Here is a 15,988-nt window from a genome sequence, read left to right on the forward strand (position 1 = left end):
AAGTCGAGAACACGCTCGCAAACCCACAGTGTTAATGGCGTCCTCTATTGGCTGCACTTTTTATTTCGTTTTGTGCCGACCCAGAGCGGTCTTAACTGGATCCAATTTGATGACAAACTGACAAGACAGAGAACAGAGCTCAAGCCCCCGCCAAGGACATAGGTTTATTCTTGAACAGATGGTGTAGTAAGTAAATCCTCTCCGTTGAGGTATAAGTTGAAACTGATGGAGCTCCCTTACTGACGTGGCGTGATCATAAACGTTTATAACAAATTTTTATAATTAGCCTGTGATAAATATTTATTATGCTATACTGATAGCATAATAAAAAATATAAATCAGTTTAGGTAAAGACATTTAATAAAGTATTATTAGTTTCACTAGGTAAACAACAACAACAACATAAACAAACCAGAAAGATCTACATGAGCAGTCAGTATTTGCTGAGAATGTCTGGCTCAAGCGTCTGTGTGACATGAATTCAAGTCACACCTCCGGAAAATCCTCTCCTGAGTGCCAAGTAAGGTTGGGGACATTGAGCCTGAATGGACCATGTTCTGGGCTTAAGTCACTGCTGCAGCTGCAAAGAGCTTCAGCCAGAAGGAAGTCGATGCCTGTCCTGGCGGTGAGCCTAGGACCCGCTGGTGGACACCTGTGCCGAGGGAAGTCGTTAAGCTGAAGGCAGCGGCCTTTAGACCCCTGTTTGTACCGAGGTCTCCCGAGACAGCTGAAAGGTACCGACAGGCCAGAAAGGCTGCAGCGAAAGGCAGCCAGGGAGGCAAAAGCTTGTGCGTGGGAGGAGTTCGGAGAGGCGGGGAGAGAGTATCGGGTCTCCCCCAAAGATGTCTTGCCAAACCATTCAAAGCCTTGGTTAGGGGACGCAAGACATTACGGACGCTGTGCTCAGCCAGGGTGGGGAAGTGATGACCAGCTCTGGGGATATTGTGGAGTGGTAGAAAAAATACTTTGAGGACCTTAACCCTACCGACATCCCGGCTCAGCAGGAGGCAGTGTGGAAATTTCTGGTGGTTCATAGTCTGTCACCGCATATAGTCATTATGGGAGTCAGAGGCTTTCACAGCTTAAAGTAGTGTTCTCCAATTCTGGTTCGGCGGGGACAGTTTGCAAATTTCCCTGCTGAGACACACCTTCTAAACCTACTGATTTACAAACTTTGTTGGATTTTGACCCTTCAGGACTAGAATCAGGTAGATAGCTGCGTAAGGTAGAGGAATTCCGTGAAGAGATGTTGAAAGCATTGAATGTTGCAGGGGTGACATGGCTGTAAAATGTATACTGACTGGCCAACAGCAACAGTGACCTCCATGTATTTTCAAAGGGGGACTGTCGTGAGATCACGCTTCTCAACTCCCCTGGGGGCTTACGCAAGAATTCTGGAAAGAAGATCCCACCTAATGTTTGAACATCAGAACAATGGAGATCGGGCTTCGGTGTAGAACAGTGGACTAATGTTAATTGTTTGCAGTTTCCATTTCACAACAAACCCAACCGCTCCTGCACTAATTACTGATACACCTGCAGTCATCGGAGTGCTCATCCCAACCAGGGAAGAGCAGAGTGAATTTTTCACTTTGAGTGTGATGTGCTTCTAGGAACATATAAATACTTCCTTAATCAACCAGTCCTGTAAACTAAAAGAACCTTAGGTGTGTGTGTGTGTGTGTGTGTGTGTGTGTGTGTGTGTGTGTGTGTGTGTTTGCTGAAACTCTGGGAGGGTAATAATGAATGAGGGGGGGGATTGAAAAAAAGACAAATATTTTTAATGGAGGAATATAGGTACAATTTACAATACAACAAAAAACTATGTTTCAAAACAGCCTGCTGTGCAGAAGGTTAACTTACAGCAGTTTCCTAAAAGCATGGAGTGCTGAAGCAATCACAACATTTTGGAGGGGAAACAGAAGAATGACATTCCACTTAGATGCCGGGATACACATACACACGTTTAGGACTTATGGTGTTTCACTGGGTGAACCTCCCTTCCTTGGCTATTCATCAGCTCACAAATACCGAACGCAAAGGAACAGCAAAAAGCTTCAGTAGCACGAATGGTATGAAGGAACAAGGCTGAACTAATTTCAAGGCAACAACATCCTGTCTAAAGTCTCTTAACTGCAGGAGAAGAGGACAGGACTGAGGATAACAGGAGCTTAAAGAGAAGATGCCCAGCAAAGTGGGAAGTTTAACACGTAGTAGCCAATACTGTGGCTGTAAGGATCAGATATTAAAAAAAAAATGTATATACACACACATGACACTTTACAGTTACGCTGTATGTATCACAGCGGCAGTGCAAGTTTTACAGACTTTCACAGTAAAGCGCAACTGGATAGAAACAAACACTGACATCATATTAATATGAACACATCTGGCTTTTAAGGGTACTTTGTCTGGATTTTTCTTAAAACCAAATATCATGTGATAAAACAGATACAGGACGCCAATACGAACCATGCGGACAACAATCAAGTTCAACATCAAAGATTTCAAAGAACGTCTCACATCTCACACGCAGTTGACTAAATTAGCTTTCTCTTCAATCTGCTGGCTGACTGCTTCATCCATCGCTTGCAGGAACCTCTGAAGGGTCACCTTTGGGGTCTGGGGGACAAAGAAAGCGAGTGATACTGCTGACACGTCAGATGGGGGGGTCACGAAGAGCCAACAGGTTGTATAGCAACTCAAATACCTTAACAAAGAGAGCGTGGGCCAAGAAGGGGATTTTCCGCAGAGCTCTGCCACTAAGACCTCTGCTCTTCCTGTTAACGCGAAACAAAAAATACACACACAGATTTAGTTTGTCCAGGACTAAAATTCCCAATGCATGACTGGCATACATCAACATCGCGGAACACCGGTCAGGCGCTGCGGGCAGGGAGGCGCGCGGGCAGGGAGGCGCGCGGGCAGGGAGGCGCGCGGGCAGGGAGGCGCGCGGACACTCACACTGCGATTTTCTGGACAGCGAGGCTGCGCTCTGACACGTTGCTCTCCTGAAAGCCCATGGTCTCCAGCTCATACATTGTGAGGAGCTGCTGTCGAGGGTAAATGATCTGGCACTGGAAGTGGAAGGAAAAGAGCACAGCAGTCATTCAAAACACCGAACAGCACCTGACATTATTCACTATCGTATATACAGCCAATTCTAATCTGCCCAGGCAGACCTTCATGAGCTCCTCCAAACAGGACAGATAGATGTTGAAGATGGCGTCAGGTGATGGGGGACCGATGTACTGCTTAATATCAGCGCGGTCCACGAAAGCCAGGTCAATCTTCTCAGTCACATTGGAAGTTGTGAGGATCACCACGTTTGAGTGTCTAACACGTCCAAAAAGAAAGAAGGCCAAGGATTCATCAGTGGGAAAATCATTCCCAAAAGCATTATTATATTTCAAAAATAAAACCCTTCCCTTTAATCAGACCTTTCTTAGATCATCACTGGGTGAAAACACATCATACTTAATATAAAACGCAGCTTCAAAACAAATGTTGACAGGACTCCATCACCAATCCCAGAAATCGATACAAGTAAATGTAGCCGTTTACACATTGTCCATCAATCCCTCTGCTCCAGTGCAGGCTCATGGTGAACCTGTAGCCCAACTGTCCATCATAATCAGCAGATGCATCATCTACACAGTTCAGGGCATGGCTCAAAGAATCAAAGCCAAAGATCAGCTTTATCGAGACTGGGAATCTGACATGTATTTAGAGATGAGGGCTGTGTGATACCACATTGCGACTCTATACAGTCTACTGACTTCTGGGCATCACAATATGCATCTCATTAATGTTTTAGGCGTGCTACTAAAGTTGTGGGCTTACTGTAAGTAAAGATTTGTACGGTACCAAAAAGCCGGCTTCCGGACAAATGTTTACGCCTGTCATCTAAAGCCCTGTTTATTGCACATGCGTGATTATATTGCGATGTGATATCTGCAGCCTTATTAGAGATGGATGCGAGAGTGTCTGTACCAAACCACGGCATGTTACTAACCGTTTGATCTGGTCCAGCTGCGTGAGGACCGCATTGACCACTCGGATGGCATCCGAAGGCTCCGTCCCGGCCTGGGCTGCATTGCGGGCTGCTGTGAGGCTCTCCACCTGCATGCAACAGACGGTATGGACCACAGTAATGCAAATGGGCATTATAAGGGTTGTGTGATAAAGCATAACTGAAATACAGCAGCATAAACTTTGATTGCTACAGCTGGACAGTCATACTGGTGTGACTGCCAGTGTAGCAGCAGAATAGCAGAGAGACTCCAGGGACTCCAGTCTATGTCCTTAAAAACCATTTCATCCACACTGCAAAATACACATCTGATAACTGGGTCAGAAATGGAGTGGCAAATAGGCACACGAATCATATATTACCTCATCAACGAGAACAAACACAAGAGTTTCTTTGTCATCAATTAATTGCTGAATCTTCTGGAACATCTTGGTTACAAGTTTACCACTCTGGGGGGGGGGGGAGAAAGTTATGTCCATAAAAAGCCACGTTTTTGTTTTAACACAGAATTAACAACAGAGAAAAGGCTTTACCTCTGAAAACCATTTGGAGAACAAACTGTGGCTGTTTATCTCCACAAACTGGCTATATGTGTACCTGCAGGAATCGAAACATTTTACACATCAAGTGTCAGCCAGAGAAGCGTCACATGACGTGAGATCGCTCACTGCCCCCACGCATCAGCTGACCTGTTTAAGAGTCGGATGGACAGTTTCTGGGCGAGCGCTTTACAGAGCGAAGTCTTCCCTGTTCCTGGAGGTCCTGAGGGAAGACCAGTAAGGGCAGCACATTATTAAAAGCATGTGTCAGGGATAAATAAACCAAACTTCCAGGAAGTAACTTCCTAGTAGGGTACTGGATGTGCTAAACCTATCCCAGCCAGCATAAGCTCAAGTTCAACAAACAAACTTTCAAATGACCAGATGTTAAACGACCAAATGAATTACAGCACAAGCAAATATACAAATATTTGAACTAGTTAAGCGTCAGACTTATAAGGTTTTCCCTCCTTACCGTGGAGCAGTACAACACGGTTCCATGCTATAAGGTTGCTGTCCACATTTTTGTCAGAGAAGAAAATCATCGTTGAGACGTAATCCAAGAGCTGAAAGAATTTCAGTACATTTACTTTCATTATGCAAAACAAAAGCAGGACAGGTTGACTGAAACCACTGTTATGTAATCTGCAATGTGCGTTTATTACCTGTGTCTTGACTCCATTCTCATACACCAGGCTTTCCCAAATACCATGGAATTCAGCTGGAAAAGAGAAACATGGGATGGATGTTTATCAAGCTTCAACTATCCAACCTTTACTGAAATACACAGGGATGGCTAACAGATTTTGGGCCCCATGAAAGCACATCATATTCACCCCCAAACCAAGACCAATCCCATTATGTTCCAAAAGTCTTAGAACCCTTCTCACTCAGGAGCCCTGGAAATCACCCTAACTTACCCCCCTTTAAGGCACCCTTCAAAATACATATAAAATTTATAGTCCAGCTCCACGTCAGAACCTTTGCGATGTTGATGCAGAGGGCAGTTAGAACAGGGGCCTGTTTTACACAGCAGGATTTCCTACTTAACTGGATAACTTGTCAGATTTAAAAGTAGTCTGGGTAAAATGTAAGCAAAGGTAAAGTCCAGTTAAACAGGGCTACCTTAAATCTGACAAGTAATCCGGTTAAGCAAGAAATGCTGCTTCGTGGGAAACACCCCCTACAGGTCAGAGTAAGGAAACCCAGGTGTGTGCAAACGACCTTTTACCATCTACAAATAAAAATCAAAAGAGGGTTCCGTTTTTGAGCAGCTTCAACATTTTTCAATGAAAAAAATAACCTGCTATCTTAACAATGCATATGAGAATAAATTAATATTTACAAACGGCCATAAGTAACGCAGTTCAGGCACAGCTCGCTCCCACCTGAGGGTAGGAGCCAGTGATGGGCTGCTGACAGATCTTCATCCTCCTCCAGGTTCAGTGTACTTGGGCCATCATCATGAAGGGTAAAGATATAAATGGACAGACGACAGCTTCTCAAATCTATTTGCTGAAAGACAGCGGGACAAAAATAATCCAGATAGGCCACAGTTTAAAATGGCAAAACACAAAAACAGAAAGCATATGCATATCAATATATTAAAATATGAAAGCATAGTTACTCAGGACACTCAGATTCCCAAAATATATGTGTATCACTGACAAGCTTAAGAGAACCTGGCAAACGAGTCTGCGACTGTTAATGTTACCTCAAATTGCATATTACCTGTCGCTCGGCATCCACAATCGACACTGACTGCACGTGCTTTGCCAGGAATTCCTCGTCGAACTCGGTCCACCTGTAGTTCCCGAACACTATGCGATGTCGGTTAAGCAAAGCCAGCACATGCAGCTTCACGTCCTCCCTTTTAGCCGTGCTGCAGATGGTAGCGCATTTAAATCAGCCACATGCACCAGTGGCGGATCAAGGGACGTCACATATGCGTTTTAGTCAAGTAACACGCTGCCCATTTCAAGACTGCAGAACGTTTTAGAGCTCAGGGGTGGATGAACCATGGGACTGATTTTAAATAATTTACTTTGCCTGTGATAGTGCTGTAAAAGTAGTACTGCACGTAGGAGCATACCAGCCACTAAATGAAATCTTACTTTTTGCATTTTTCCCCACCCTTCTTAAGATTTATTTTCTGTAATTATTTCTATCTACAGACATGACACTAGTATTCCACTTAGGCAAGTAGTTTTCAGAGGATTTACCTTTTTAAAAAAATAACCACACTTACCATAATGAATTACATAAGTCAAATATACATAAGTGGACAAAATTTGTTACACTCAGCTCAACATGTGAGAAATGAATCTGTTTACATAGTGAACACTAAAGGAATCCTGCACTTAGTCTGATCAGATGATCCATGTCAGCGAAGACACGTTAACCTAGAACAGGATTTGTACATTTGAATTAAAACGACCTAGATTTCAGTTTAGCACTGAGTTCTTGCTGTGGACTGATTGGTCAGTCACCTATAATCATGCATGTGACACTAATGTTGTCAAACAGCTGGATGTCTTTCAATCAAGGAAGGAGACCAATAACAGCACAAGAAGAATTTAACTATTTAGTCAAGCACGGGAGTCTTTCATTTTTAAAGTAGTTTATAAAACCTGAAGTAGCTCTAAGTGTCCCCCTGACATGGATTATCCGGTCATCCTGTCTTCACTATAACTTTAAAAATGTTCAGATCCTGCCATAATCCTTCACTTAGCTGTCGGCGGTTATTTGAGAAACATCAGTGCTTTATAGATGAAAGAAATTACCTGTGAGACTTCACATGAACCTCTACGTGTATACTGACCCCATCGATGCAATTGTTTTGACCTTGTTTTACATCTTCAATCACCTCCATATTGTCGCCTTCAACAATACCTGTCATAAAACAAACTTCAAAAGGTAGTATTTTTCGGAAGCCACCGTGGGGTTTACCCTATTCAGTGTATCTGGATAAGACGAATACGAACTAAATTTCTTTCTGAATATTTTGACATTTCGTACTGGCACAGTTCTAGATCTGAAAGAATCAATTTAACAACTAGCAAATTAGTCGAACACACTGTCTAGTTATTGTGGACAGCAGAGTTTCAGCGCTAGAAAATAATGTTAGTTGTTTTATAACAAGAATTTAGCTAGCTACACATACAACTTTGGTAAAATAAGTAACCGAATGGCCATGCAGGTAGAAACCTACCAGAAAGTCCGAAAATTTAAACGTCGGCGCGCGGCTGCCTGTGACCCGGAAGTAAACAGAAGGTGGCGGAAGAAGACGGAAACGGCCTTTTAGCTCGCGACTACGCGAAGCGGAGGGGTAGAGCTCTCGGAGTGGGGGGGGGCTTGACAATGGAGTAGGTACTGTCAATGCACAAGAAGGAGTTTCGGCGAAATGGGCAAGAAACACAAAAAACACAAGTCGGAATGGAGAACAGTGGAAGGTGAGTTGCACGGCAAGCTCCCGTAGGCCGCGCGCGGGGGCGGGGAGGGAGCCTCCGTGGCTAGCAAGCTGGCTAACGTCTGTTTTGATTTTGCCCTTTGCTGCTTTGCGGTTCATCAGCTGGCTGCGTAGTCAATATGTGGTTGTAGTTATATGTGTATGTATGTAGTTGCCCTGCGCCAAATCGCTGCCAAATACGCCGTTTGCTACTCTCCCGCATATTAAAATCTTTCTATCCGCCGTATCGATTTTCTAGTTTGCGATCTGCGTAACTATGTAACTGGAGACCCGGTTTACTCTTACAATAGCTAACTAACAATTTAACGGAATGGGGGCGTCAAACTCACTTCCTAGAGGCCCTTGATTACTCGGAACTGTAGTTCATTTGTTATTCGTGCACTGACTAAATTTGCCTAACTCATATGAAACTTGACTGCAAGATTTCAAACTGTGAATGCATCGTCGGTTGCAAGCGCCAAAATACAGTATTTTGATTACAGGAGATTTACGTTTTAAAGTTAATTGCAAAATGCAACTTGGAGAAATTTCTGTGCTAATAAATGTAAATGAAGCGATCATTATGTGCATGTGAGCAACTGGGAGTAGAGTTTGACATCCGTGCATCTGTCAAACAAGATTTTTGTTATTTAATTTTTGCCTGAATCGTCTGTTTGGCCATTATTTTCTGTTATTTATTTTGAAACGATTTATGTTATAAATCATGTATTTATGAATGCTGAATTGAGAATGATTTTGTGCCTAACTTGTCTTTCGCAGACTATGAGGACAAGCCTTTGGAGCCGCTGAAGTTGGTGCTTAAAGTGGGAGGCAGTGAGGTGACTGAGCTCTCCGGCTCGGGACACGACTCCAGCTACTATGATGACCGGTCAGATCACGAGCGAGAACGTCACAAGGAGAAGAAGAAGAAAAAGAAGAAGAAGTCCGACAGGGAGAAGGACAAGCATGTCGACGACGAGGAGCGGAGGAGACGGAAAGTTAGTGAATGGAGACACTGCTTACTTCCAATAGGATCTGTTATTCCTTTATCAATTATTAATGTCATTTATTTCTGTTTTGTTTATGTTTTTCCAGGAGGAGAAGAAGAAGAAGCGAGAGAGGGAGCAGTGTGAAACTGAAGCCAGTGTGCCAATAGAGCCCTTCACGTTGCCTAAACCAGTAGAGGTTAGCCGACTCTAAGCATCTTGGGAAATGTTTTTGATGATGACGAAAAGCCCCGTGCTTCGAGTGGGGGGGCGTATTTTCACCATTGTGCTCGCCATGGATTTGTGTCAACAGCTGGAAGAGAAGAAGCGGAAGAGGGAAAGGGTGAGCGACGTTGACGCGGAGGTGGATGAGTTCCAGCCCGGGCTGAAGGTGGAGGTGGAGCAGCACACGGACCGGCCCATCAGAGCCTGCCGGACCCAGCAAGGTGAGAGGCCTGGGCCCTGCAGCCCTACACTCACGCACCATTAGCTGTCTGTGATTTCAGTGTCTACTCGAGCGCGTCACATTCTGCGTGTGTGCTGCACCTTGCAGAGAACGAATGCACCCCACGGCAGCAGCTCCTGGAACACTTCCTGCGCCAGCTGCAGAGGTGAGGTGTTGCCGTGGCGACTGCCTGTGTGTAATGCTTTTATTGCGGAACGTTCGGTTTGAATCGTGCGTAAGATCCTGCCGCTCCGGCTCAGCTCTGCTTTAAAAAGTTACAAGTGCAAGATTCTAGACACTGTACTTTGCTGCTGACCAACGTGTCCTTAAGGCCAATAGAAAAGCTCTTTGCTTTATGATGGTTCAGCTTGCTGTATTTTGCAATAGGGATGCACATTCAGTAGTCAACACTGAATTCTGACCTGTTCCTAGCCTAGTGATAAGCCACACGATACCTTATACTGACACCAGGCCATGGCCGCCCCCACGCAGCCACACTTCCAGCCTTTGTAGCAATCACTAGCATAAACATCTCCTGCAGTGTTTAACAATGCATAGTATGGTGTGTTTTTTCAGTGTTTAACCAAGTAAAATCATTGATTCATTTTCAATTGCTGGTATTTAGGTAGTTACAGTAATAAATAATTTACTTACTCAATGACGGTATTTACTTATATATTCACGTGGTACATCGGAACAACACCCCATCATAAGTGGCAGGTGTTAAAGGTGTAAAGTTTTGAATCACTGGGGCAGAAAAAGTTGATTTTCAGCTGTTTTGTGAACATGTCTGCTAGTGAACTGGAAATGCCATCGGGAGGGTAATAAAGTTTATCTGAGTTGGATTGTGCCCTTTAAGGTTTGTCTGTATCCCCTTGTGACGGCCGCCTTGCAGTGATAGCTTCTCTGTGTCACAATAGGAAGGACCCTCATGGGTTCTTTGCGTTCCCGGTAACGGACGCCATCGCACCCGGATACTCCATGATCATCAAGCATCCGATGGACTTCAGCACGATGAAGGACAAGATCGCCACCAACGAGTATAAAACCGTCACCGAGTTCAAGGTGAGGCCTCCTCGGCTGTGCAGGCAAGCGGGGCGCGGATGATCACCCGCGCGATTGAGGTGTCATGAATTCAGCCACCAGCGGGGGGCTCCCTTTTGCAGGGAGCAATTTCAGTTTATACTGCCGGTGTGGTAAGCACCTGAGCCATCTCACCGGGGGGAGCATTAGTCTAAGAAAACGTGTAGCGCCTCATGAGATCCGTCAGCCAGACCCCAGACCCCAGATGAGAATGCTCGGCTGGGCTTTAACATTCACACAGCCCGTTCCTCTCCTCCGCCGGTCACAGGCGGACTTCAAGCTGATGTGCGAAAACGCGATGGTGTACAACCGGCCGGAGACCGTGTACTACAAGGCAGCCAAGAAGCTGTTGCACACAGGCTTCAAGATGATGAGCAAGGTGAGAAATCGCACATATATGATCACGCTTCATCGCAGTCCTAATTTTTGCATCCCCAGAATTGTTGACTAGTGAAATTATATACAGCATGGAATAAATGTGATTTTCTAGGTTTGTGTTGGTTTAGCACCTAAAATGTGTCCAAAGAGGCATGTAGACGGGGGTTTTCACCACTTCCGTAGTTAAAATCTGACATTTATAAATGTTGAGGAGTAATTAGCAGCGTTTGCTTGCAGTTTTCTAGCTGTAATGTGGCTTAGATTAGATGTTAGTCCATCTCTGCTCTGTTTCTCAAGGGGGGCGCGTCATCCCGGCACGTCCCCATTAGGCCCCCCAACCCCCCACTGGTCGTGATGGCGCGCTCCGGCCTGTCTGCAGTGCAAGTAAAGCGCCCCCTGTGGGGCTGTTATCTCTGATCTGTTTACAGGAGCGTCTCTCAGCTCTGAAGCGCAGCGTGTCGTTCATGCAAGACATGGATTTCTCTCAGCAGGCGGCCATCCTGGGGGACGAGGACATCGCCCCCGAGGAGCCCCCTCCTGAGGTGGCCCCCGCCCCGGTCGAGTCGACCAAGAAATCCAAAAAACAGCCAGTCAAAGACATGAAAGAGGTCATCAGGTAAAATGACATAGGAGAGGGTGTGAGCTGTGAGGGGTTTTTACCATTAATCGGTTCTCTTCCTTTAATCATCAAGCACATTTGATGATTTCGGCCGCCATTGTAACCGATGCCCTTGTTAATGGGACGCCCTTTCACCTGCCTATTCGCACATGCAGTTACCTGTTTGAGCCTGAGGGAAACGCATGCAGTCTGACGGACAGCACAGCCGAGGAGCACGTCCTGGCCCTGGTAGAGCACGCGGCTGATGAGGCACGGGACCGGCTCAACCGATTCATGCCAAACTCCAAGGTAGTGTGTCTGTGTGTGTCTGTCTGTCTGTGTGTCTGTCTGTCTGTGTGTGTGTCTGTCTGTGTGTGTGTCTGTGTGTGTGCGTTTGCAGTGCATGCCTTTATTGTTCGTTTCCAGTTTTCTACAATCCGTGATCAGGAGTTCCGTACATGTCCTGGAGTTCCGTACACATGGTACACATACCATAAGTGAACTAAACTTGCCTTATAATGCTCATTTAAATTTATATTTTCTATAGCCTGACATAATGCCACCAATTCAGTACAGTGGCAAATACCATGTATAGGGAGCAAAAAAATTATTTGTATCTAAACAAAGCACTAAATGTTAATATGGCGCCTAGCGTTGTACGATGGCTAACCCTGAACAAATTGGCTATATTCTACTAGCCATCGTTATATCTGGATGGCAAACATATAGTGAGCAGTACTCTCTCTTTGCCATTGAAGTCTGCCTTTAATGTCATGTGATGTGGTTAGGATATCTAGGGCCAGGAAGAAAGTGCGGTTTTTACAGGTCAGCTGAAATGTTAGCAGTCAGAGGCAGGCATAAGTGAATAGGGGCATCCCAGGTTTCACTGACGATCTGCGCACCGGAGTGACAGTAGGCTACCTGGACACGTGCCCTCTGTCTGTTTCCCATTAGATTGGGTACCTGAGGAAGGAAGCGGACGGATCGCTGCTGTACACGGTGGTGAACCAGGCAGATCCGCAGGCAGAAGGTAAGGTCGCGTCTTTTCCCCAATCACTCCCACCTTGCTTTGATTCATTCATTCTCTTTTATTTTTTTTCCCTCACATGCTTAGCTGAGAAACATGGCCCCTGGGGGAAGGAGAGAAACAAACCCCATTCTTTTTCCTACCATTGTTGGGTCAGATTTTCCACTTCGCCTAAATGCGTACAGTGGCGCCAGTCTTCTCGCGGGCCCGTTCCACTATTAAGCGGCCTCGCTTCGAGCTATGCTACTTTCCGTTTACGTTTTATCCCCTGCCAGCTCGAAGCCTTAAGCATTAATGAAAAATGGGCTACCAATTTCTTTTAATGTCTTATTTTTTCCCCGTGTGGTTCTGCAGATGAGGAGACTCACGCAGTGGATCTGAGCTCCCTGTCAAACAAACTTTTGCCTGGCCTCACCACCCTTGGTTTCAAAGATGACAGGCGACACAAAGGTCTGTGTCAGGTGCACACACAAGGCACATTTTTGTGTTCCCTTGCTGCTCCGTGTTTGGGGCGCCTCGAAACAGACCGACATGTAAAAATATGACCTCTGTGTATTCATGTAATAAGAAGCCTATGTGACAAGGCCAGCTGGACTGTGGCCGCAGTGTGCTGGAAGTCAGGAACGATGAATAAATAAGGAGCTGTGCTAAAAAACTGTGACCGCATGGAAACGTCAGTGAGCGCTTCTTTTTGTGTGTGTGTGCGCGGAACACAGTTTCCATTGTCCAGTGTTTTTTCCGCAGTGACATTCCTGAACAGTGCCTACAACACCCAGTCCCTTCAGAACAACACGGTGTACCCAGACCTGCTCCCCGAGGAGATGGACCTGCTCTACTCGGCCTACGGCGACGACACGGGGGTGCAGTGCGCTCTGAGGTAAACGCCGGTCTCGCCCCCCGCCGCGGAAAGCGTCCCCTGGGGGGGTGGTGGCGGGTGACTCACGGCCACGGACTGTTTTGACATTCAGCCTGCAGGAGTTCGTGAAGGGCTGCGGGGGCGTCACCAAGAAGCTGGTGGACGAGCTGCTGGACAAGATGACGGGGAGCGACCATTCTAAAGCGGTGTTTCAGATCCGACAGGTACCCGTCTGCACAGGCGTGGGGGGTGGCGGTGTGTCCTCATGTCAGTCAGTCTTAGCATGAATGTGATATTGTTAAATGCTTTTAATTGGATTCATTGCTTAACTTGGTGAACTAAACAAAAATGTAACTAAAAATTTTTCATCCTTAGCTAAATATTATCATCCCTTGGTATCTCACTTGTATAACAGTTTTATTCAATGTTTATATATGGAGTTTTTTTATTGGTTTTTCATTATATAAGAATGTATTTCAGTATGCCAGCTAAAGCTCTATTTTAATATGTTTTCGTGCTGAAGAAAAGAAACATTTCAGTGAAGTCCCCTGACGAGATGAAGTCCAGCCTGTGTGAAATGCAGGTAACTGTTGGTCTTGCTGCACCCTGCGTTCCTGAGACGAGGGTGGTGAGTGTAAGCCATGCGGCATCTCTGGGGAGATGCGCCGTAACCTTGGTGTTGGTTTGGCCCAGGTTGGCGACGGGACGGGGATTTCGGGAGAGAGCAACTCGCTGCTGGATTTCATGCCCATAAAGCCCTACTCGATGTCTTTAGATATGTCTGTGCTGAACAGTCTTGGTGAGGCTTCCTTCTGCTTACATTCCCATTGAAGCCAATTCTCCTCCGTTTGCGTATTTATTTTACTCCCCCCACAGCCGGGTCACTCCCGTCTCGATCTCTCTTCCGTCTGCAGGGAAGGCGGTGAAAAAGGAGCCCGAACACGAGGACGCCCACCTGCACTTCGAGACGGCCAAGCTGCTGCAGGACCTGCAGGAGGTGCAGGTGGACCGCGTGGGCTCGCGGCCGTCCTCCAACGTCTCCTCGCTCTCCAACGCCTCGGAGAGGGACCAGCACCATCTCGGTGAGCGCCTCCTCACCTGATTTTAAAGCTTTATTTTTAGATAGCCGCTTTCCTTTAACCTTGTCACGGACATCTATTCTTCATTAGAGCATCCCGGTAATGTATCCCCTATTAGATGCTCAACATCTCACATCTTGTGTTGATGTCGTTAAAGGTGACGGCAGGAAGACATTATTGCAGTGTATTGCAAGTAGTATCTACACAGCTTGTGTTGTAAAATGGCTCCCCCATCTCCTTTACGTATTGATGGTCCTGTTAGTGAAGTGTTACAGAAGGTCTTTGGTTTCACAGTATCATATATTAGTTTGTGAATTATGTTTCAGTAGTGATACTTTCAGGTATGTTGGTTGTATGTCATCTTCTGCTACTTTAATAAAGTCGGGCTTGATGTGAACCATCCTGGCATGACTGTAGAGGAAGGTGTCTTTGCACTGCTTCCGTTATTGTGCCTGTCATGAAGACAATAAAGGAACACGTTGCCTCTGGGGATCGTCCTTGTAGCAAGCTGTCAGTTCAGTGCTGCCTTCCCCATTTCGCCCTTTCTCAGGAAGTCCGTCACACCTGGGTGTTGGAGATCAGCCTGAGATGGTTCATGATCCATACGAGTTCCTCCAGTCTCCAGAACCGGGCTCGACTGCCAACAGCTGACTGACACACAGTGCATTACAGCATCCTGGCTTCTTTCCACAAACTTGTAGCATACATTTTTTTTGTTTGTTTTTTTTTAATGTAGGGAAAACAGGAACATGGTCATGTTGTGAATTAAGTCTTTAGTCATGATTGTACAGAATGAACATTTGTATGTGCTGGTCAGTTTTGCGAATAAATTCTCTTTGAGGGTTTTCTTTTTATACGTTATCAAAGTGTTTGTGTTTATTTGCCCCCAAGATGGTGACTGCGATTGGCTTCCTGCTTAAGGTCACTCAGTGCCCCCAGAATGTTACCTCACATTAGTGTATTATGCTCCACTAGCAGCCAATATCTCTACTGTGTCCTACTTTGGCTGAAACCATTGATAGAAGCTTCTTAAATATCTCCACACTGAGTGTGCTTTCAGTGTTTTTAACAGAATTGGTCATTTCCCCCGTTTCTCATAACTTGCCCATCTTCCATTACTGCTTATTCTGTACTACAGTCTTTCCCAATCCGGTCCTTGGGGCCCCACAATCGGCCCGTGTTTCTGTTCCCTCCAAGCAAGAATGGGAAAGACTGCTGCACAAGATGCAGTGAGCCTGGAGCCTACTGGAGAAAACAAGCCATGGACCAGGAAGCGCAGAGATGCCAGTTTGTCTAAGGGTGTATTTTTGGACTAGGGGGAAGCCTATGCATACACTGGGGTGGGATTCAAACCTACAGCACTAGCGGTGCAAGGCCACCCTAGTAACCTGTGTACCAGAGTCACTAGCAGAACTAAAAGCTAATGACAATCATAGAGAATTACAGCCCCTATTTAGATAAGCTGATTGCCTAGATGAGGATAACATGAGTGCCTTTAAATGCTGGTTAATAAGGT

General features: G+C 45.7%; 2 protein-coding genes across 6 annotated transcripts; one reads left to right on the forward strand and one right to left on the reverse strand.

The window, feature by feature from the left end:
• Positions 1 to 1,759: 1,759 nt before the first annotated feature.
• trip13 (thyroid hormone receptor interactor 13) lies at positions 1,760 to 7,862 on the reverse strand. 3 transcript variants are annotated; one of them, XM_049026115.1, is made up of 14 exons: positions 7,784 to 7,862; positions 7,356 to 7,464; positions 6,304 to 6,454; positions 5,961 to 6,087; positions 5,238 to 5,293; positions 5,048 to 5,138; positions 4,723 to 4,795; positions 4,567 to 4,630; positions 4,396 to 4,482; positions 4,016 to 4,122; positions 3,183 to 3,336; positions 2,965 to 3,077; positions 2,711 to 2,780; positions 1,760 to 2,622 (listed from the first exon to the last, which is right to left on the reverse strand). In XM_049026115.1, exons 2-14 carry the CDS (start codon positions 7,442 to 7,444, stop codon positions 2,527 to 2,529), a joined length of 1,278 nt encoding a protein of 425 aa, XP_048882072.1. In that variant the 5' UTR covers positions 7,445 to 7,464; positions 7,784 to 7,862; the 3' UTR covers positions 1,760 to 2,526. The 3 variants fall into 3 exon arrangements, with proteins under 3 accessions (XP_048882072.1, XP_048882073.1, XP_048882071.1); XM_049026116.1 differs by having other exon boundaries at positions 7,394 to 7,464; positions 7,784 to 7,802; XM_049026114.1 differs by lacking the exon at positions 7,784 to 7,862 and having other exon boundaries at positions 7,356 to 7,777.
• A 21-nt stretch (positions 7,863 to 7,883) lies between these two features.
• brd9 (bromodomain containing 9) lies at positions 7,884 to 15,326 on the forward strand. 3 transcript variants are annotated; one of them, XM_049026111.1, is made up of 17 exons: positions 7,884 to 8,024; positions 8,801 to 9,018; positions 9,116 to 9,205; positions 9,320 to 9,452; positions 9,560 to 9,617; positions 10,372 to 10,516; positions 10,803 to 10,913; positions 11,341 to 11,528; positions 11,687 to 11,819; positions 12,465 to 12,540; positions 12,892 to 12,987; positions 13,282 to 13,414; positions 13,506 to 13,617; positions 13,917 to 13,976; positions 14,087 to 14,192; positions 14,308 to 14,475; positions 15,023 to 15,326. In XM_049026111.1, the coding sequence occupies exons 1-17, from the start codon at positions 7,976 to 7,978 to the stop codon at positions 15,121 to 15,123; spliced, it is 1,977 nt and encodes a 658-aa protein (XP_048882068.1). In that variant the 5' UTR covers positions 7,884 to 7,975; the 3' UTR covers positions 15,124 to 15,326. The 3 variants fall into 3 exon arrangements, with proteins under 3 accessions (XP_048882068.1, XP_048882069.1, XP_048882070.1); XM_049026112.1 differs by having other exon boundaries at positions 11,401 to 11,528; XM_049026113.1 differs by having other exon boundaries at positions 11,404 to 11,528.
• Positions 15,327 to 15,988: the final 662 nt, after the last annotated feature.

This window comes from Brienomyrus brachyistius, chromosome 9 (genome assembly GCF_023856365.1).
Source record: "Brienomyrus brachyistius isolate T26 chromosome 9, BBRACH_0.4, whole genome shotgun sequence".
Taxonomy (NCBI): domain Eukaryota; kingdom Metazoa; phylum Chordata; class Actinopteri; order Osteoglossiformes; family Mormyridae; genus Brienomyrus; species Brienomyrus brachyistius.